Source organism: Solenopsis invicta, chromosome 3, assembly GCF_016802725.1.
Source record: "Solenopsis invicta isolate M01_SB chromosome 3, UNIL_Sinv_3.0, whole genome shotgun sequence".
In the NCBI taxonomy this organism is placed as follows: Eukaryota; Metazoa; Arthropoda; class Insecta; order Hymenoptera; family Formicidae; genus Solenopsis; species Solenopsis invicta.
This window is the reverse complement of record NC_052666.1, coordinates 4,337,887-4,360,510: the sequence shown is the minus strand read 5'-3', so window position 1 is coordinate 4,360,510 and position 22,624 is coordinate 4,337,887. Positions and strand designations below refer to the sequence as shown.

Genomic DNA, 22,624 nt, shown 5'->3' with positions numbered 1-22,624 from the left:
ACAAGAACGAAACGTTAAACATAACGTTAACGTACATGGCGTACGTTAAACGAAATGTGAAACACTAAATGAAACATGTATAAGAACGTTAAACGAAATATGAACAACCTATATAAAACATGAACAACCTATATGAAACACGAAAAACGTTGGAGAAACGTTGATATAATGGTGGGGAAAGGAATAAAACGTATCTCGTATATTACATATGTTTATTCATGTAATTGTGTCCACCAATTGAAAAGTTTGAATACATTTTGCATTGCACAATGTTTATTCGTACGGTGTTGTCCACATTGAAAAGTATTAGCATCATCTAGATTATTCAGATTATCCACGTCTTCGTAATCCACATCCAGGCTCTCGATGTATGCGTATTCTCGTCGACTGTCCAGAAGTAATTCTCCCAGCCATTCTCGTTTCTCGTGCCCTTTGACGTATACAATCTCCTTGTTGTCAGGATTTTCAGCACCCAGTACTGCAGTCGCAATCACTTGTCTCGCTTTCCGGTACGGAACCACTCCGTCAGTGCCCCATCTTAGCCCATGATGACGGGCAGTGAGCAAGGAGGCGCAGGATTTTTCGGATTTCATTAACCAATCCCATGGCTGGGGACTGTCAAAGATATAATGCGCGAGAACGTTTCCCCCTCTTAACGCCACAAATTCTTTTACGATGAAACCACTTAATCGTCCAAGGGGGAAACCTTGCAGATCCACGAACGTCGGCACGGACATGTCGCGGTCGAAACGAAGACTGTGGTTCATGTCGATGTATCGTATAATATATATATATATATATATATATATATATATATGCGTAGAATTAGGTGATTTTGCGCACAATGTTTGTCAACGGATTATATTGAATCACGCGATCGTGTATTATGAGTGCATACGCGCCGGTGTTCTCCGGCACGTTATCTTTAGTTTCGAATTCTATTCGCACGTCAACGGTTGCGCTCTTAATCGATTCAACTTGCCGACTGCAATCAATTATTACGAACGGACCTCTGTTTAGAAAGTTGGTGACGGTGAGATTCGGCTCGAGATACTCGTATCCGAGATAGTTTTTGCAGAAACGCGCGTACATCTCGTATAGAATAGCCCATTTGTTTTTGGCAAAATCAAGATCCATTTCGATGTAGGGATAAGATTCAGAATTCAGATAAAGTTTCACGTTGGTCAAATTGCAATGATCGAATCGGCTCGTGTCCTCAGACATGTTATTTTTTCGGCCGGTTTGCATAGCGAAAATGACGTATCGCGGCTTCTCGAGCTGAGTAGCGGTCTTGATTGCCCACGAATGCTTGGTCGAGCGTTGCAAAAGCGGATACTCGTAAAGATCCCACGAGCGAAAAGCCATGCTGAGATATCGTCCGCTCTCCAAAGTGCGCAGCATCGAAAGTTAATTTATATCACTCAAGAGTACATGCGGCATTCGCCACTGAATTTTAAACAACTCGAGAACGGGCTCCAACGCCGAATTACCCTTCAGACAATTGTTATCGTTGCGCGCTCGTATCAAGATCAACTCGACGAGCATTGATCACTATGCGTTTATAATCTTCGCAGAATCCCAACAGCACGTAGAGCGGGACACAGAAATTGAAATACCCGTCAGCGGTAGTCATCTGCGTTTCCCAGCCGGCATTTCGCAGAATCACGCTTTTGTCGGATGACAGCGTTACATAGTTTTTCAGCGTGCTGGTTATGCCCACGTTTCTATTACGATCAATTTCAACGCCGTTCAACTCGTATCTTATCTCGTCGAACATAAACGCAACACAATTATTTCCCAATACCACGTCACCGCTGGCCCCTTCAGGTCTATTCTGTTTCGTAATTCTCCCCTCGACGTATAGGAAACTCTCGTACGGCAATGTATACAAATCTTGTTGTTGTATGGGTATTCTTATCTCATCGCTGTGCCCGTACGTTGTGTTTGCATACGGCGAATAAGCGTGGGTTTCAATCTTGACGATTCGATCGTCAAAGATCGGCTCGTCTCTGACGTTTAGAATATCAGTCATTTTTAAGATTTTCGTACCGCGAATCCCAGTGATTGTAAAAATTTAACGTTTGATGCGCTGAGCTTTTTCTTCTCAGTTGACCGAGTCGGAATATCAATTGATGATGTCACCGTCCTTGTAAAGAATGCGGTATCTCTTCGTGCGCGCTCGGCTCCACTCAACACAAGCATCTCATGTGTCATGCTCGCTTTCGAACGTGCAACCTAACTGTAATCTCTTCTCCGCGAAAGTCCAACAATCGTCCGTTTTGATCGACAACTCGTATGGTGAGAGTCGTAATGCTCCGTACGATTACTGGAAGGTAAATGATCTGATTTGGCTTTTCACTGAGCTTATATCCTGAAGGCACACTCGGCGAAAATTCATGAATCGTATGCACACGCGCACCGTTGTTGTATGCACCCGCAGTTACACTGCATTCAATACGAATTATATTTACGTTAATTATGTTGATCGACTGGTCCGATTCATACCATCTACGCGGTTGCAGTACGCGCTTCGAGAATCCCAGCAGCGATCCAATGCTGATTGGTTTATTAAAGTTTATTGTGTATGCACATTTAATCTCGCACTTCATTGTGTTATAATTTGCGCGAATCACTATCGGGAACTCTTCTTCCTCATTGTCATCATTGAACACGCCGATATCGCCGCGGACAACGTCACCGGCATCGGGTGCGTTGCGTCGTGGACGTTTCTGCGAAATTGCGCGTTTCAAAAATTCGTTTATGGCCGGCAGCTCGTACGATCCTTCGGGTATCGTAATCTCCGCATCGTCTTTACCGAAATAGAATTTATTGTTCGAGGCGTTCACGTTCGGTATCGTGTTGTAAGTTTCAAAAAGCGTTAGACCGAGTTCGTATTCGGCATCGGTTAAATCTATCGTCGGAGAGTAATTTGCAGCGAGAACGTTGCTCTTTCCGCTCAGCGTTAGGGTAAACGACATGATGGAAAAAGCGCTCGACGAATACTGAGACTTTGCGGTATCTCGTCGGTCTTTTAAAGGTCAACAGTCTGAAGAAACCGCAAGCACATTTGTCCGCAGAAACTTTGATCGTACGTCTGATAGGACGTTCGATTGTACTCAATCGTAACATTGCTTCCGAAATATCGCACCAGTTCTCGAGGCGGTCGAAGATTACCAAAAATATCGAAATAAATTACGCGGTTGCTCCTTTTTACGTATGCGACCCAATGAGTCGCGATATCGTCTAGATTGACAATACCGCTTTCGTTTCTTCTTACGCCACTGGTCGGTAAAGTATTATGCATGTACACTCCTCTAAAATATGGTATGCGCATACGTTTCGCCAGACAGTTTAATTGTACATCGGTGGTCACTCCCTCGGGCATTTTTATCGTTTTTTCGACGTTTTTTTTTTCTTCGCCGATACTCCTTGTCCGCGTTTATATGGTCCAAGATACAATCCTCGTCCACGCTTGTACGGAGCAAGATAAAGCCCGCGACCTTGTTCCATTGCGCGATTGTGACGTTGCAGCTCCTCGAGCTGACGTCGCGCAGCTTTGCTGTTGTTTACCGCTTTCGCTACACCGGCTGCACCACCGATTAAAGATCCGAGCACGCCTAACATTGGCAGGATCGGTAACACACCGCCTCGTTTCGCCGACGGAAGTATTCGTTTTTTCATCGTTTTCTTTGTCGTTGCTTTCCTCTTTCTCGCCTTCATACCCATGCCGATCTTGGTCTTGGCCTTCATCGCTGTCCAAACGGCTGCAGCGGCGGCTTTTTCGCCGATAGTCGAATTTCCTGCGATGACGCGTCCCAGCGCTTTATCGGCGAGCACCTTATCCGCCGCGTGTCTATCGACGAGTTCGTTGCTAAGAGAGTACGCAATATCGTGTTCGCGGCACGCCGCGTCCAATGGATTTACGCCTCTATCGCCTCTAGCTAATCGTTTCTTCAACCGAGTGCCCGGACCGCAAAACTGATAGCCGGGAATATGTAATTCGAAAGGAAGCGCATTTATCGCTCGATTCAGCAGACCTCCGACGCAACCTTTGCTCGACGCTGACATTTGTCGCAATCTTTAATTCTCGGCGCGGGACCGTCAATGTGCGTTCTCTGCCATGGCTGATTGTGATGCTCGTCGCAGCGACGATACGTTCCAACCTCCGGGTCCGCTCTTATATGCTTCGGAAGCCTGTCCCACACGTGATCGACGTAGTTGCCGTATACGTGTAACAATACGACTTTCGGTATATATTCCAACTGCTCAGCGCTCAAATCTAAAATATCACAGGGATGTGACAGCGTGAGAAACATTTTTACTACTGAGCAACTCGCGGTTCCGCGCGCCTATAAATAGGCGCTCGACGTGTCACGCGAGTTTAGTGTGAATCATGAAATTCGTGCGGCAGTCGCGTACGATACGCGTCACAAACTGTGACGAGAAATTGCAAATGATTGGGGGCAGCGCGCCGTTGAGGAAGCACGGCGAATTGTTGCCGAGTACCATCCGCGCTATAATTGCAGGGCCATCCTCGTGTGGCAAGACTAATGTTCTTATAAGCCTGCTCGAGAGTCCGCACGGTGTACGTTTTGAAAATGTTTATATTTATTCCAAGTCGCTAATGCAACCAAAATATCGATATCTCGAAAATCTGTTGACATCGATCGATGAAATCGGATACTTTACATTCTCAAATAACAGCGATGTCGTTCCGCCGAGCGAGTCGCGTCCGAATTCGATCTTTGTCTTCGACGACGTTGCATGCGATAAGCAGGATGCGATCAGAGAATACTTTTCGATGGGTCGTCATTCGAATGTCGACTGCTTTTACCTGTGTCAAACGTACGCGAGGATACCGAAACATCTGATACGCGATAATGCCAATCTCCTAATCCTGTTTAAACAGGATGGTACTAATCTGAAACATATTTACAACGATCACGTGAACAACGACATGTCGTACGACGAATTTTGCGCATTATGTCGTGCTTGTTGGCAGCGTGAGTACGGATTTCTAGTAATAGACAAGGATAGTTCGCTCACTAATGGACGATACAGAAAAGGATTTAACAAGTTCGCGGTACCGTGAAACGATTAGTTGTTCTCGATACCTTGAACAGAGACGTTCATCATGGCTAATGTGCGTAATCGCGAGAAACTCGCGAAAGAGATTGAAAAAACGAGCGAAGCGATCCGCAAGAAACATCGCGCTCTGGTCGAATTGAGGAAGAGGATGGAGAGACGTTTCAAGCCTATCGTTGAACCTCTGAAACAGATTGTCGAGGAATCCCAGCCGATTAAGAAAGAGGTTAAAGATATCAAAGAGGAAAAGTCGAAACATACTAAGAAAAAACACAGGGATAGCGACGACGACGACGACGACGACGGTGGAGCATCTCACAAATATTCAAAATTACCATCGGGAGAAAGGAAACGTTCTAACGTCACGTTGGATTCACCTGTGCTTCATTCTACAATGATAGAATCGCCAGGACCGTCGACGAAAACACCTACGATTGGAGCAGCAAAATCAACGAATAAGGTTCTCGAGGACGTCTTCGAAACCACAGACGATTCATTCGGAACAACTGTTCAACATCACATGCAAACGTTGGAAGGTCGAAAAACGTTGTCGCAACATTTGGGTCCGCTCGGTCAAAAGTACATCGGCGAGTTCCTCAGCGGTGGTGGTGGTGGATCGGAGAAAAGTATAGACACCATATATGGCGTTCGTCTCGACAGGGACGAAATGATGCTTGGTAATAAGAAGTTTGACGTGGACATCGATGATAACATCATTATCGACGGCGTGCGATACGTTGGCACACCCGGTCTTTATGAGTTGATTTTTAAAAGATTGCCCGATGATTTTCTCTATAAGGAGGATGATTTGCAAAAGTACAAGAGCATATTGTTGGCTACAAACGTACATAGAAAAAATTTCACCGCGCAGAGTCGACTACGGGGCAACAGAGGATACAAGTATAAATACGTGATTGCGCCATTGATGTCAATTGAATCTACACCAAAGAGAAAGAATAAATCCGGAAAGGGAATACCTCGCGCTATGATACTGAACGATAATAAGATCGATTACGTGCACTGGGACGATCCCAATGAGTTGGTGGATCGACTCCGGTTGCTTGACGCTTCATATAGAGCCGGCAACGATGCTCACGGCAACGAGATGTTGTCCATCATCGAGGAACTTCGCGAAGCCGGTATAATTATAAATTAAACGTATATCCCGCGAAACGAGTCAGACAGGAGGCTGACTTTGTCCGAAAAGGACGTGCGATAAAAAAAAATGAGCGGCAATGAACGCCGAAAAGACGGGTACGAACGTCTAACGAATGACTTTGAACGGTTCTGAAATAAAAATCGGACGGTTGGGGAACGATTGACGGATAATTATCACGCGGCTCAGGATCGTTGTGAAAAATCTCGAGATCGAGTATTAGATGGTTATCGAACGAGCGTAAATCGGATGAAGAATGAGTATGAAAAATTATCTAATCGACAGAAACCGGAGGACAAAGAATGGTTACTGAAGGATGATACAAAATAAACGAAGCTGATTTACATCGCGAGTTTACAAAAAAAAACATGAGTTTATCAAAAAAAATTTGCTCCGAAAGACGACGTCTCGTCGAGGAATTACACGCTCCAGCGAGACGACATTTTCCAAGAAGACGTGTTATAATCAAAGGATTCGACGATCTGTGGCAAGCTGATATCGTCGAGATGCGTCCATATTCAAATATTAACAAAGGTCATCATTATATACTAACGGTCATTGATGCGTTGAGCAAATTCGCATGGGCAGTAGCGATGAAGAGCAAGAGCGGAAAAGAGACAGCTGACGTCATCGCCGAGATAATTCGGAAGAGCGGAAGATGTCCACGCAACTTGCAAACGGATATGGGCAAGGAGTTTTACAACGTCGATGTGCAGAAACTTTTGAAAAAGCACAACATTAATCATTATTCCACGTATTCGGTGATGAAAGCATCGATAATTGAGCGCTTCAATAGAACTTTGAAGGAGAAGATGTGGAAAATGTTTACGTTGCAAGGATCTTACAAGTGGGTCGACGAACTACCGCGTCTGGTTTCAGATTACAACCGCGCGTTTCATCGTACGATAAGCATGCGACCCGTGGATGTAACGCCAGAATTGGCTAAAAAGCTCCTCGACACGGTGTATAGCCACGTTAAGATCGCTGCACCTGCGAAATTCAAGGTTGGAGCTAAGGTACGCGTGAGCAAACACAAGACAATTTTTGAAAAAAACTATACTCCAAATTGGACAACCGAGGTGTTTACGATCATTAAAGTGCAGCATACAAATCCCATCACGTATTTATTGGAAGATTATCGCGGAAAAAGCGTCGCGGGTGCATTTTATGAACATGAATTACATCAAGCGAAATATCCTGATGTCTATTTAGTGCAGAAAATTTTAAAGAAGAAAGGAAACAAAGTTTACGTGAAATGGCTGGGATTCGATGCATCGCATAATTCGTGGATAAATAAAAATAATGTTATTTAATTTTGTAAGAAACATATATATTGTGAACAATAAATACATGAAAAAAAAATATATATGATTATACTTTTTATTTTCTCTCTTTGTCCTCGTTTAATACGATTATTACACATGAATTAGAAGATATCACACACACACACACACACACACACACACACACACACACACACACACACACACACACACGCACACAACGCACACAACGTGAGGCATACGTACATTCAATATAAAGAAACGTATTAAAATAGGTTTAATGAAAAAAAAAGATATAGTAAATACTACTTCTAAATATAAAAACATAACAATACATCGCATAATACTGATACAACTTATAATAAAACGTGACACATTAAATATATATTACAATGGTATACGCCAATGTCCCCACGGTAATGTTTTTGTTGAATCATGGATAACGTATCGCTTATCGTCTTTTGAATTAAGCGCAACTTTCTTCTCATTAATAGTATACACCTCATGTAATTTTGAACGTATACATGTTTGGCGGCGAGTTAATTCTATATCGTCGTGCAAGCATCGCTTATAATCTTCAAAAGTAATAGTTCGCGCTACTACATTATTCTTTACACCTTTAGCCTTTTTCGTATCTCTTTTCCCTTCTACTCTCACAGCATACATTTTCGCTCTTAACCCTACAAATTCAGTCATAATCATGCCGCAATTCTCATCCTTCATTAGCCCGGGAACCTTCTTATTAACGAGAGGTATATTATATACATTGTCCGCGGGATAATCACTTGTGTCGTATCTCGCGATATCACGTTTCATGTCCATGTACACATCATCGCACTCGATGGCCATCACCATGCTGTCTGTGTCTGTGTAGAGTATCTGACATTTATCTTGATACAATGGTAGTATATAATCGTAGTAAAATTCGTAAAGGCAGGTTTTTGAAATGTCGAATACACATGCCGACATATATGGGTTTGTTAAATTTTACCGAGAGTTTACGCATTTCTATGGCAACCAGATTTTCTGTGAAAACGCTGCGGCTATGAAAATTCGGAGCAGCGATCATGGCCTCTGCCCCGTAACGGCCTTCCCATTGCGTTACTAATTTAATATCAGCATGATTACGTACATTTTCCATTGTTTTACGGAAAACTGCATTATTCATTAATTTATATAAATTTTTCTCGAAATCGTTTTTCGCGTTTGTTCGAAATTCTGTATTTAGTTCTATATAATTTCTGAGCCAAGTGGATTGAGCGAATTGAAGTACGCGATGTATTTTTACGATTCGAAGCCCATGACGCGTGCACTGTTGAAGATTGCGGTAGTGGATGACGTAACGCTCTTTATCATGCATTGTCGCTAAAAGCTTACTTTGCCTTGACCCTGGAGGCTTATCGCTCGAAGGACAGAACGGTAGGTCACTGTGTCGATCGTGCAGATGATTCTCATATGCAAGGTCGACTTCCAATATATACCCGGTGTTAGAGTCCAATGCGATCGCGTTTACATCAAAATTTTCAACGTTTTCGACCCATTTAAATTCACCGTATGGCAACGGCTGGCACATTGCCCAACCATAAAGATTATTCACATCGTAATATTGACAATATATTGATGGTTTTGACGGATCGTACGATTTCATGTACTTATTATTGGCCTTTGCATATCTGCCCGAACATTGACTTAATCCGCCACGGATCCCACGTTCCACGTAAAGTACCATTTCTATGTCCGTAAGCAATTCGAATCTTATACCAGTTTTTTTCAACATTGCATCCCATGTATAGCCTGGTAATGTATAGTAATGCGCAGGGTCCAGACCGTAACTCTGCATGCTTTTATCACGAAAGTTTTCAAAAATGTCGGCTAATAATAAAACATCCGTTTTCAAATATAAATCGCTGTATTCGCCCAGGGTTTCAATTGCGAACCGCTGCCATACGTTCTCGGCATGAGCGTAATCATGTTCTGATACCGTCTGCTCGGTGAGTGAACTGTAGAACGATTCATGCGGAGGTAAACGCGTTTCTAAAAGTTTGTCGACATTATCAACGTACTCGTACGGAAAGACACCTTTGCGTGTGAGCAATTCGAAATCCTCGTTCGATAACGATGAAAATTCAGAACGAGTAATTTTTAATTGTTCAATATTTAGAAATGACGCCAATTTTTCGAGACTCGAACTTAAGAATTTATATGAATCAATGAATCGAAATCGTATACAATTTCGTACTTCGCCTGATTTTGTTCCTACGCCAGTAGCTGCGACATGTTTAGTAAAAGAAATATATTTTTCTTTATTTACCGGTAGTAGATCAATCTTGCCTTCGAACGCGGTAGAAATTTCTTTTATTATAAAATGCGCGTCGTAACCGCTCAAATTATGAAAAATAATATTGGAATAACGTACGTATTCTTATAATTTAGATTACATTTATTATGAGCGGGACCACGGTACTTGCCGGTCAGATGACAATGATCATGCACCCGTTGATTATCAAGCCACTCGTTACGGATAAGGCGCTTATCTGATACAAACGGTTTTTCGCATATATGGCACTTCGTCGCGTTCAAGAATGCCTCTTGTTGCTGTCTTGTTAATTGTTCCATTGGAACATTGGCGGATATTCGGGCTTTCATGTCATGCGCCAAATTTTCTAATTCTTTCGCGAACCACGCGATACAGTCCTTATCGCGGCGAAAGCGATACTTTGATAACGCGTCGTCGAACGAGCATTTAACATAGTAAGCTATGCTAAATACCTTGTGATGTTGATACGCGAAACTCAACGTGTTCTCTGTTTCATTCTCCATCTTCCTTAATACGCACTCCAAATCGGCATAAATTACAAAGGGGACGCGCTCCTTGTTGTTGTATGAGTCAAATTCTAGCCATTTCTGGTCCTCTCTCGGTAGAATGATGGCGCAGTCATTTATTTTCTTGCACTCCATTTCGTGCAACTGCAACTTTTCCTCTAAGTGGAAGTAATGCAGGCATCTGTAATAAACAAATTATTTTTTACTAAACAATAATTAAAAGTGTGAATTTTTTTTTTCTTTTTTATTATTACACTTACCGATCGCAAATGTACTTTCTTCAATTATGTTTGTTTAGTTGTGAGCTGACCAGTCGCGACAAGTTCTTAATCCACGCAAAGTGGCCGTGGGTGACGTCATGTTTATCTTCCACGTAGAAAAGATTAACGTGTTTCTCCTTTTTATCTTCAGTCAGGCGTAACGGTACAACGTACTGTATCTTTTCTTTTCTATCAAGTTCGGTACCGTACACGTTCACCGACACGTCGTTTAATCGTTCAAATTTTCCAATGTCTTTCACTTTCATTGGAAATTGTATATCGTCAAACTTTAAAACAGTCGAATAATGCGGATACGACGACTTCAGGGATGCATTTCTTTCAGCTGGGTACAGGGCAGCCACCACTGACCACGCGAAGCAAGCATTGTCTTTCGATTGCACATTAATTACCGCACGTTTGTCACTTACCGACAGCGGCACTTCAAAGTAACACCCCGCGTGCATGAGATTAAGTTTGTTTATATTCACCATCAAGTTCTGTATTCGGTGTAACGCCCAACCACTATCGCGTTCCTGAAACTCATCGAGCATCGCTAATATTACTTCAATAACGCGTCGTTCATACCACTCGCGCAAATTTGATGCTCTATACAATTCATAGTTTTTCGTCGCCAGACTTTTATTATCGCGGTCATCACGAATGTTTACAAATTCACCGTTGAATACAGTGTTCACTTTTACACTTCCATGTTTCGCGATAGCGTCTCGCACTTGCTCGATCGCTAAATCACTAGCGTCTTCCAAGAAATGTCGCGGCTCAATATAATCCGCGTTTATTACAGTACCCGTAAAAATACGTGACTCAAACGCAGCGTCGATCTCGCGCCACACGAGCGATTTTTTGTCACCGGCGCTAATACTAGCGTGCGCACCACCACCACCAACGTGCACGAAACGCTTTTCTAACTGCGCTTTTGCACCCGCGAGTCGCGCAATTCTCGCCACTATGGATTGTTTAGAGCCGACGGTGAGCCGTGGACGTTTGACACTACTACAACATTCTTCGAGCTGCGTGAGGCACTCGTCACATCGTTGCAACCACGTAAAACATTCTGCTAAATTTGCGACCTGCGAGCATTGCTCGAGCAGTTCGCGTTCCACTTGCTCACTATTTTCCATTTTTCAATTATTAACATGCACTATAAAATGTCAAGCAGCACTTGCACGTATATAGTTTACACGATCGATTACAGTCTCGATTGATGCTTTGAACGCGATATTGATCTTGTGCAAACTTTGCTTCAAAATCGACATCTATGCGTTGACTGATAATAAATGTCTTTCTTATTGTGTAGACACACATATTGGGCTCATGTCACAAGGAATCTTCAGAAACGTTGATCGCCTGCAGTTGGTACAAGATCGACCGTTTAGCGCAATAAAAGAACCTGTTTCATGATCTCGAATAATGCGCATTACTCTCCATGTGTATTGCGCCCTTTCAATCATGCACGTTGCACACAGTGATCGAGAATCATACGACGTATAATAAACATGAATCATACAATATTTTGTACTCTGATTCAAAGCACGGTTTTGCGCATTTGACATGACTCTTTCCACAAAATTCTCAGGATGTTCACTCTGATTGCAATCATTATCATCGGGTAACTCTTCGTCAGATTCTTCGTCTATTAAATTCTAAAAATTCATTCGCATATATTCGAACGATTCATTATCAATGTCCATATTATTATCTATATTCCCAACATTTTCGAACTCAACGTCTTCGATACGCTCAGCCATTTTTACCACTGCATATTGCGACCGATTCGGTATGCTTTCGAGACATCTACTGAGGTCTGAGCGCTAATTGACTTATTATATATTTTATCTGCAACTCCTTTGTCCCTTTATTCAATTGGGGGAAGCATCGTCATTGCTTCGCGATTTGTTTAATGCAACCTGTCCGTGCCTGTTTTGAATCATCGTTTCATAAAAATCTATCCCACATATCGAGGGATGTTCGCACCGACGTTTGCGTTTTCTTTGTCTAAGCTTGCATCATGCAGCGGCGGTTGATACCTGTTTTGAATCGTTTTGCCAACAAATCTACTCCCCCCCCCCCTATATCGGGGGATCGTGTATTTGACAACAGGTCATATTCGCATCGATATTTTGCCTACCTATCCGCATCTTCTTTGTCTAAGCTTGCGTCATGCAGCGGCAATCGATCCCTTGAATCATCGTTTCATGAAAATCTATCCCCACATATCGGGGAACGTATAAAAGATACTCGTCATTCTATATACATGCGATTAATTGTAAATACGCAGTGCGACGGAGGATGCTCTCGCACAGCCCTTTGTTCCTCAGTCGTAGCCGTGCTCTCGATTAGCAAACATTGTGAGTGAGAAAAAATGACGTGGGGCACGTGGATGAACGTCTTCTTCAAGGAGTTCGTTCCCACGGACAGCCTCCTCGGGTAATCCTCTTCGAGCACCACCACCTTTACAGGTGAGGACGAAGTGGAGGCCGAGGGGAGTGAGCAAATTTATTTCTTTGTGCGCGCGGCGGCGGACAGTTCCGCGAACGCCACGTCAGGCTCGCGCGCCGCGAATTTTAGGTCCGCGGGTGACGTCAGGCCCGCGACGCGAATTATAAGTATATATTATGAGAGTTCTAACTCAGGCACCGAGGGTCCCCCCCCCCCTTCGGCTATCTATTTACATAAACAAATATGGTTATTACTATCTACATAGATAACGGTTATCTCTGTTTATGTAAACAGATAACGGTAAGTCCCGGGGGTGACGTCATTACCCCGCACCCACATTTCCCCCGCGCACCTCACCCCCCCTCGTTGCCCCGTAGTTAGAACTCTCATAGTCATACTACTATTGTACATATAAAAGTTATTACAAAAAATTTAGTTAACATCAAATATCGATATTTTAGTACGCGCGGGAGTTTGAACCATAGTTGTAATATAAGATTGTAATTGTGGGAAATTATTGTACTTTTTTATAATGGATAGGTTCCAAATTTAGATAAAAATACTAATAACATCGATTATATACTTAAAGGAATATAATATTAAATCACTATTTATATTGTTAATTTCACATAATACAAACAGAAAATGAACTTTTCAAATAAACAAAAAAAATTTGTTTAAAAATTTTAATAGTTTTGATTTTAAATCTTTATTTTTTTTTTAAGAATAATACTAATTTAATTTTTACTGGCTTCTGTTTGTTCATTTTCATTTTTTTCTTCGTATTCGTGCTGATCGCCGTATAAATTGTCGGCTGCTCTGCGATTTCGTTTACGCATACGTTGTTTACCAAAACGAACACCTTCAGAAACTTCTCTGAAGAATTCGTCGCGATTAGGAGGTGGTTGGAAATTTATAGCATCTGAAATAAAAAACAAAAATTTTTAAATAAACAATTTCTTATGTAGAGAAAGCTCTAAATAATTATCAAATTTATTACGATTTTTACAATATCTATTCTAATTGGAAATTGATAATACGTAAGAGAAATGTTCAATGTCATACGAGGAGTTTTAAGACTATAATCTTCAGTTCACAAAAAATATATAAAGGTCTGACAGTGCAGAATTACCGTTTCAACTGTCTCCTTTGTACCAATTTTCCGATAGCATCTCGTGTGGATAGAGTATCCGGTATCTCGGACTCATTGTTCAGCTTAATTGTATCTTAAATATGAAATGAAGAAATTAAAGATTAAAATATAAGTATAAAGAAAAGATAAATATTATGTGACGCATGTCTCAAGTAGTGAAGACAATAATGGAATTAATGTAAACCAGAAATGAAAATGGTTATTTATAAAAACTGTGTATGTAGTTGTGAGTATATTTGCGTGTACAGTCGTGAGCTAAAAGGTTGCAACATATTTTCTTTAATGGTTTTTGGAATGTAGACTTGCTCATTGAACGGCGAACATAATTGGTTCTTACCTGTGGATCCAACCAATTACGTTTGCCGATCAATGAGCAAGTCTACATTCCAAAAACCATCGAAGAAAATGTGTTGCAACCTTTTAGCTCATGACTGTACGCATATGTGTGTATGTGTATGCACGCGTAAACATAATTGATGAGACAGATTTAGCAAACATTTATCAAACTATACCTAATTTATAACAGAGATGAAACAGCGAACATATCTTGAGCGAACTCCTCTCCTTCATTAACAGTGACATCTGTTCCGTTACTACTTTGGATTCTCCAGTACGGATCTTATCTTCGCTGTGAATACCTACAGTAACTCACATTAACATGTGCTATGATCTCTCAACAATTTTTCCATTCAGTTTCAACAAGTGATCACACTCTCCATCATTTTAAAGGTTAGCATACTATAATTAAAATTTCTATTATATATTATTGTGGAATTCAACTTATCTGTATTACTTTGGATAATTTGATAATATTTTTCACTGATTATAGGCAGGCATTAATTTTTTTATGACTGCGTACCAGTGAGCGTGATTCTCACTGATACGCGGCCAAAATTAAAAATCTGGTCTCGAACGGATTTGCCGTGACTTGCCGGTTGCACACAGTTGCACACACTAATTCAATTAATTTAAATGGTACTCGTCTCCTAGATGAGATCCAGAGACGTTATTACCATAGGTTTGTTTTCTGTTCCTGCACTAGTTGCACTAGTTCAAGAAGTGTACACTAAAGCGTTTTCTGTTCCCGAAATGACGTCAACAACACTGTTTTCTATTCCAGTGCAAATAAACTCAGTGCACGAGTTCAGTGAACTGATTGACCTAGGTCTGGAGTCAGTGCAAGCAGTGTAAGCACCGAATTCATACAAAAAAACACAGTTCGTGTTTGGATGCATTCGGATGTGTCACTAAACGTGTTACTAAACCGTCCTAAAATAAATTTATTCATTCACAAAAAATATTTTAAAGTAAGTATATACAAACATTAATTAGCATTAGCATTAGCATTAAAAATAACATAAAATTTATGAATTATTTAGAATTATAAAACTTCAAATTTTTAAGGTTAGAAAATGTCATACGCGTAATTAATAATGAAATATTGTATATATATTTATTATAATATTAAATTCACCTGCTCTTTAAAAATTATTCATCAAATCATATATGTGAAAATGCAATTAAATAATCAAAGATTGTCTTTATCTATCAAAATGAATATTAGTGCCCAATATTTTACCCTGGTTGAGATTATATTTTTTGCAATAAATTAAAAGCAATAATATTTATTAACAGTTTATCATTATTATATTATCTCTTTTTCTTAATGTTTTATTTCTTTTTTGTTTTTTTGTGCTTTTGGTTTTTTAATTGTGATTTCTGGGTATGTAGGAATTAACAACAGAATATAAAAATGGATGATCAAATGGAAAAAGCATATATGAGAAGAGATACAGCAGGAAATGTCGTAGTTGATCAAAATGGATATATAAAATGTATGTCAGAAGGTATGACAATTATGAATCTCTAAGATTAATACTATATTATACTGTACTATATTAATATTATATTATACTATTTTGATAAATATTTATTAATATATGTATATAAATGATTTATATTGCAGGAGGATTGAAATTTAAATTACTTCATAAAGATATTGACTTTGACACCGAAAGTATATGCTGCAAAATTAATAATCGCAACATATTAATTCAATTACATAACAATGTAAGCCACGAAGAAACAATGAATGAAGAAAATAACAATGCAATGGTCAGTAATGAAGAACCCTACCAGTTTGAAGAAATAATTTCAGAAAATTCATTTCATTGGTCTGATGCCAGTACAAAGTTATTTTTACAATTGTACAAAGATTATAAAGAACTAGTTGCACAAAGAAAAATTAAAACTAAAAAAATTATGTGACAAAAGATATCGGAAAAGATGACACTTCAAGGATACAATGTGTCTACACTACAAGTTGAGAATAAATATAAATCCTTAGAACGCTCATACAAAAATATAAAAAATCATAATAATAAAACTGGAAGAAACAGGTTATCCTGTCCTTATGAGATGTATGTACTTATTTTTACATTTATAAAGAATTAATATAAAATACATGTATACATGCATGCTTGTTTAATTATATAATTTAATTACAGGGAATTAACTGAAATGTTAGGTGGAAAACACAATATTGAACCATTACTATTGTCTGGAAATAAAGGTGTCATTTATCCAAATTCTCAGAAAGCAACCGTATCTTCGTAAGTTTCATTTTACATGTTATATAAATAAAAAGTTTTATTAGAAATGTTTGCATATATAATTGATAGTAGTAACCCACCTTAAAAGTAATGTTTTATTATATTAATGATGAATATGCAGCCTAAATAATTTTTTTTATACATCAGAGCTATTGTAACTCTATTTAAATTATTACAGATCTACATTACAGATCAGTGCAGATAAGGAAAATGTTATAAATGAAGACATAGTAAGCACGAAACCAGGGTTTAACGAGGAATCATATGATGAAATTATGATTGATAATAGCACAGATAGCAAAGAGGTAGAAAATTATACAGATTTGAGTTAGTAAAGTCTGTTTACAGAGTATAGAGATTATTTCTTCTAATTTTATTGAAATATAGAAATGTATATTTACAATAATTTTAGACTGATATATGAACAACACAAATCGAAGCATATCTTTACCGGTTGACGCGGATGTTAATGCTTAATAATATTAATGTTTTTAATTAGGTTTTAATTTTTAACTAAGATCTATTTATTTGACCGATAAAGGTATCTTTGATTATTTAATCTTTGCATATTCACATATACGAGGTGTGTTCAAAAAGTATCGCGAATTTTGTGTTTTTTCAAAAATTATTTATTTATTCATGAATATCTATTTTGTCCCCTTCAAAGTAATCCCCATGAGATATTATACACTTGTGCCAACGGTTTTTCCAATCTTCGAAGCACTTCAAAAAATCATTTTTTTTTATCTTGTTCAGCTCCTCCTTCGATGCCGTCTTTATCTCGTCAAGCGTAGCGTAACGTCATCCTTTCATGGGCCTCTTCAGTTTAGGGAACAAGAAAAAGTCACAGGGGGCCAGATCTGGGGAATACGGTGGCTGCGGCATCATTAGTGTGTTGTTTTTGGCCAAAAAGTCGCGCACAAGCAACGATGTGTGAGCAGGGGCGTTATCGTGGTGCAAAAGCCAATTTTTGTTCTTCCACAAATCCGGGCGTTTCTGGCGGATTGCTTCGCGCAAATTGCGCATAACTTGCAGGTAATATTCCTTATTGACCGTTCTACCCTGTGGCAAGAACTCATGATGCACCACGCCCCTGCAATCGAAGAAAACTGTCAGCAAAACTTTCACATTCGACCGAACTTGGCGCGCTTTTTTCGGTCTTGGTTCGTGCGGCAGCTTCCATTGAGATGATTGAGCTTTGGTTTCCACGTCATAACCATAAACCCACGATTCGTCACCAGTTATGACCCTCTGGAGCAAATTTGGGTCGTCGCGGACAGAGTCCAACATCTCATTAGCAATGTTCATGCGATGCTGTTTTTGGTCGCAATTGAGCAATTTTGGTACGAATTTCGCGGCGACCCGTCTCATGCCCAAATCATTGATAAAAATCGAATGGCACGAGCCAATCGATATGTTTAGGTCCTCAGCAACTTCTCTAACGGTGATTCGACGATTGGCCAATACCATTTTCTCCACTTCATTAATTTTTTCGTCTGTTGTTGAAGTGCTCGGGCGTCCGGCACGCTCTTCGTCGTTCACATCTTCTCGGCCTTCTGAGAACATTTTGTACCACCGATAAACGTTGCTTCGGTCCAAGGTAGCTTCTCCGTATGCCACAGTCAACATTCGGAATGCATCCGCGCACTTAATTTCGTTTTTCACACAAAATTTGATACAGGTTCTTTGATCCATTTTTTTGAATAGGTAAAAATCGAAGACGATCCAAAACACGTGCAAGCAAAGCAGCTGTCAACAATTAAGTGAACATTCAAAATGGCCGAGCTTGTCGGCATAAGTGAGAGACATGAGTACCAACATAACGCCACAAAAAGATCGAAATTCGAATATACGTAACCCGCGAAAATTCAAAATTCGCGATACTTTTTGAACACACCTCGTAGACTTTGACGAGTGATTTTTAAAAACTTTAGGTTTATTTTTTAATAAGTAATGATAATTTTAATATACAGACACCCAAGACAAGTAAGAATTACACAAAAAGAGGGGCAACAGCACGTGTGTTACATACGTTGAAAGAAAATGTGGAAAAATTATCAAATGACATGTGTAAAGAAAGTGAAAATCGGAGTACAGTACAACAACAAATATTGGAAGAACAACAGAAAATAAGAAAGGTGTATGAAGAATTCTTAGAAAAAACATATGAGCAAACAATTAAAGCAAATGTATTACGCGAGCAGCGCAATAATATTTTAAAAGAATTAATACAAATATCGAAAGACAATCACTAAAATGTCACAGTATTACACACGTATTCAGAAATACTAACGAGTCCCTTTCACTTTTTGTTTTTTTTGTAAGTAATCAATTTTAGTCCATTTTTTTTTTAAATTTGATCACATTTTCTTTTTTTGTTTACAAATTGCTCGCGGATTACTTGAAGGGACTCAGATAATAAAATAACTATACAGTTTTTTTAAGAAAGCTTGAATTGAGAGATACTATATCTAGGATGCTTTCCAGCTACGACACATGTCGACACTGTAACACAGTGTTCCTTAGTGTGTGAGAGAAGATTTTAGTTATCTCACTCACACTAATGGACACTGTGTTACACAGTGTCGACTTGTGTCGTAGCTGGAAAGCACCTAGATATAGTATCACTCTCAATTTGAGCTTAAATATTGTGATAATATTGTGATAATATTGTGATAATATTGTAACTTATTATACATGAATAAATATATTTACAGAATAAATGTATTTTAGGTTACACATATCTAATATTCTACCTACAATGCTATATCAAATGCTTGTAAGGTAAATAGAAAATAATGTAACACTATACATATGTAATAAACTATATTTTTATTTAAAAAGTACACTTAAATACTTATTATTTCATTACATATATTATTTCTTTTTTCTATACCTGTTTCATATTCTCTTACTATTTCATCACAGAAAAATTGATTTTGTGCTTGTACATCTGGCTCTTCATCATTTGTAGGTGCTTCAAATAATTTTAAGTCCGTCACGTTAGCTATGATATGTAAAACACAACAAGCGTGTATAACACGTACGTGGAATGTCTCTTAATTTAAAATGGTATAGTTGACGGAACCTTTGCTTTAAAACGCCAAATGCGTTTTCAATGACAACTCTGCACGAACTTAATTTTTGATTGAACATTTTTTGTTTTTTGGTTAAATGTCCATTATCTTTATATGGAACAATTACGTTTATTAAACAGGGATATGCACTATCTCCCAATAAGACATATCTATCTGGAATAATAATAATACCATTTAGGAAGAAAGAAAGGAGGAAGGAAACAATTGTAAATAAAAAATAAAAGAAATTAAAAATGCAATTGAACGCAAGTTTGAAAATTGTTTTAATAAAATGGGTGAATGTTATATTATGAGATTTTGTGTTATAGAAATGAAAATTTCTAATGCAATTAAACGCGAGTATCACTAATTTTTTTATAGTCAATTCTCATTTATTTTCTAGATTCAACAAACCTTCACATAGTTCACGTAAGTCATTATATATTGATGAATTCTTGAATACTCGGGCATCGTGAACAGAACCTGGGTATCCAATAAAAACGTCAAAAAATTTTAAATTGTGATTAACCGTCCCTTGAATATGCAATGAAAAATATTGCTTGCGGTTAATGTAAGAATCCGCATCTTCCGATGGTTTGTCGATTCTAACATGAGACCCGTCTATGGCACCTAAATGAGTAGATAGAAGTAAAATATTTTTAACAAAACATGAAAAGAAATGTAGATACAGTACCAATGATATTAGGAAATCCTTTTTCTTGAAAAAAGTAACTTGCAGTTTCTTTTTTTTCTTCTGATGTGGGATACCTTATTATATTAGGTGCTAAAGACATGATAAACTTTGTGACTCTTGTAATTATGTGATACAGGGTACTAATGGCAATTCCAAATCGGTCAGCTATATCCCGGTAGGATCCACTTTCGTGTCCAACAAACCATAAAAAACATAAAATATGTTTTTCTGCTGAAACCTTTAAATGTTCTCCACGATCTGAAAAAATAATATAAAATAAGCTATGTATGAAATGTAACAGTAATTTAATTCATAACAGTAATTTTTTATAAAAATCACACTTGTCTTCTTTCCAATTAACTTTTTCCAATCATTATTTCTTACTCTTTTTCTTACTATACAGTTAAAAATATATATTTACTTACCTTGTATACATGTAAATATATCTGATACTTCGAATTGACCTATTAAATCATATGCTATTGCTCTTGACAGTCTAAAGTGCATTATGAAATCTGTATTATTATAATTATACACAATCTTTTCTATGTAATTTTGCACTTTTATATGTTCTAATCGTATTAGAAATCCAAATAACGGATGTAATAGTTGTATTTCTTTATGTTCTAAAAAGTTAGGTTAGTGACATAGATTAGGTTATATGTATCGATATAAATAATAAGCCTACAGACAAAAATATTACGTACTATTATTCTCTTCAAGTAAATACGATCCTAATGGTGGAATTATACTAACGTTTTCATCTTCATCAGATGAATCTATAATTTCCATGTTAAGAAGATTAGACGCCATTTTTACTTCCACTGTCCACACTGTCTTGCACTAAAACGTTTTCTATTCCTTGACTGCACGCTTACACTTATCAGTTCTGACTTGCACTAGTTCAGTTCAGTTCAGTTCTAACGCAATCCTCGTGCAGGAACAGAAAACAAACCTCATAACTCCTGAGTTGCACACACTAACTATACAGTTACCCTTACCCCTGTCGCATGTCAAAACGCGAGATAGACTCGTCCACACCAGCCAGCCAGCCAGCCAATCGGCATCGCGGAAAATGATCAACCGCGATAAATGCAACCGAAAACGCACTTCACGGATTTTCACCAATTTTTTAATATAGGATTTATTATAGGATATCTCAATATAATAAAACTACTGCATGATAGCTTGTTGACGAAAAATTGTTGTCAAAATAAATAAGTATTATCATGTCACAAATTGTCGATAATAAGCTGCAATTTAGAATCTTCAATAATATTCACCAAATATTCTACTTCTTGTATTAAACTTTTGATATCATACGTGCCATCATTTTGCTGACATATTGCTGTTATTATGACATATACAAATGCGAGCCGATACAATACTCATGACGAGCCGACAGTTTGCTGTCAACATGATATGTTATTATTATTAAACGTTTGCTCTTAACATTTCATTAACTAATGTTGTGTTTTTGCTCTCCTGTTACTGACTCAGTTTTAAATTCTGTAGTCAGCAAATTGCCGGTAAATTCACAACAATACATGTAATGCATTAATTTGCCCGATGTACTAAATCTAGCTTGGTTATCTGGGTATTTTTGTCGATCATACGCAATAATGCGCACAGTGATGTTGGGGCTATTTCTAATATCGAGCACCGGGGCGATTCATTAATACGGATTGCAGCGCCTATAGGTAGCTAATAGGTAATTAACTCTAACCTTACATTGACTGCGTTACAAACGTCTACGCTATGCAGAGTTAAGCATTGAGGTAAACTGAAGTTCTTCATTAATTTAGTTCAAACTTGATAATATTGTGTATTTTAGTAGATAGAACATGAACATGAATATAAAATCGTTGCTCTTAAGCAGGTAAAAAGTTATAATGCGTTAATGATTAACACTTGTAAGGTTAGGAAATCTGTCATACCGATGGCATAAAAAGACATGCGAACGTGTATGTTTGCATTTGTTTTTTGTATATCTATCTTTTTTTAAATAAAAGAAAGTCCTAACA

General features: G+C 38.5%; 1 protein-coding gene and 1 pseudogene across 1 annotated transcript; one reads left to right on the top strand and one right to left on the bottom strand.

Annotated features, from left to right (window-relative positions):
• The first annotated feature begins 15,929 nt into the window (after positions 1-15,929).
• Positions 15,930-19,329, top strand: LOC120357166. The gene is made up of 5 exons (XM_039446993.1): positions 15,930-16,064; positions 16,184-16,637; positions 16,725-16,829; positions 17,008-17,134; positions 18,803-19,329. Exons 2-5 carry the CDS (start codon positions 16,504-16,506, stop codon positions 19,082-19,084), a joined length of 648 nt encoding a protein of 215 aa, XP_039302927.1. The 5' UTR covers positions 15,930-16,064; positions 16,184-16,503; the 3' UTR covers positions 19,085-19,329.
• Positions 19,330-19,585: 256 nt separating this feature from the next.
• On the bottom strand, positions 19,586-21,639 carry LOC113005714 (annotated as a pseudogene).
• Between the last annotated feature and the right edge of the window lie 985 nt (positions 21,640-22,624).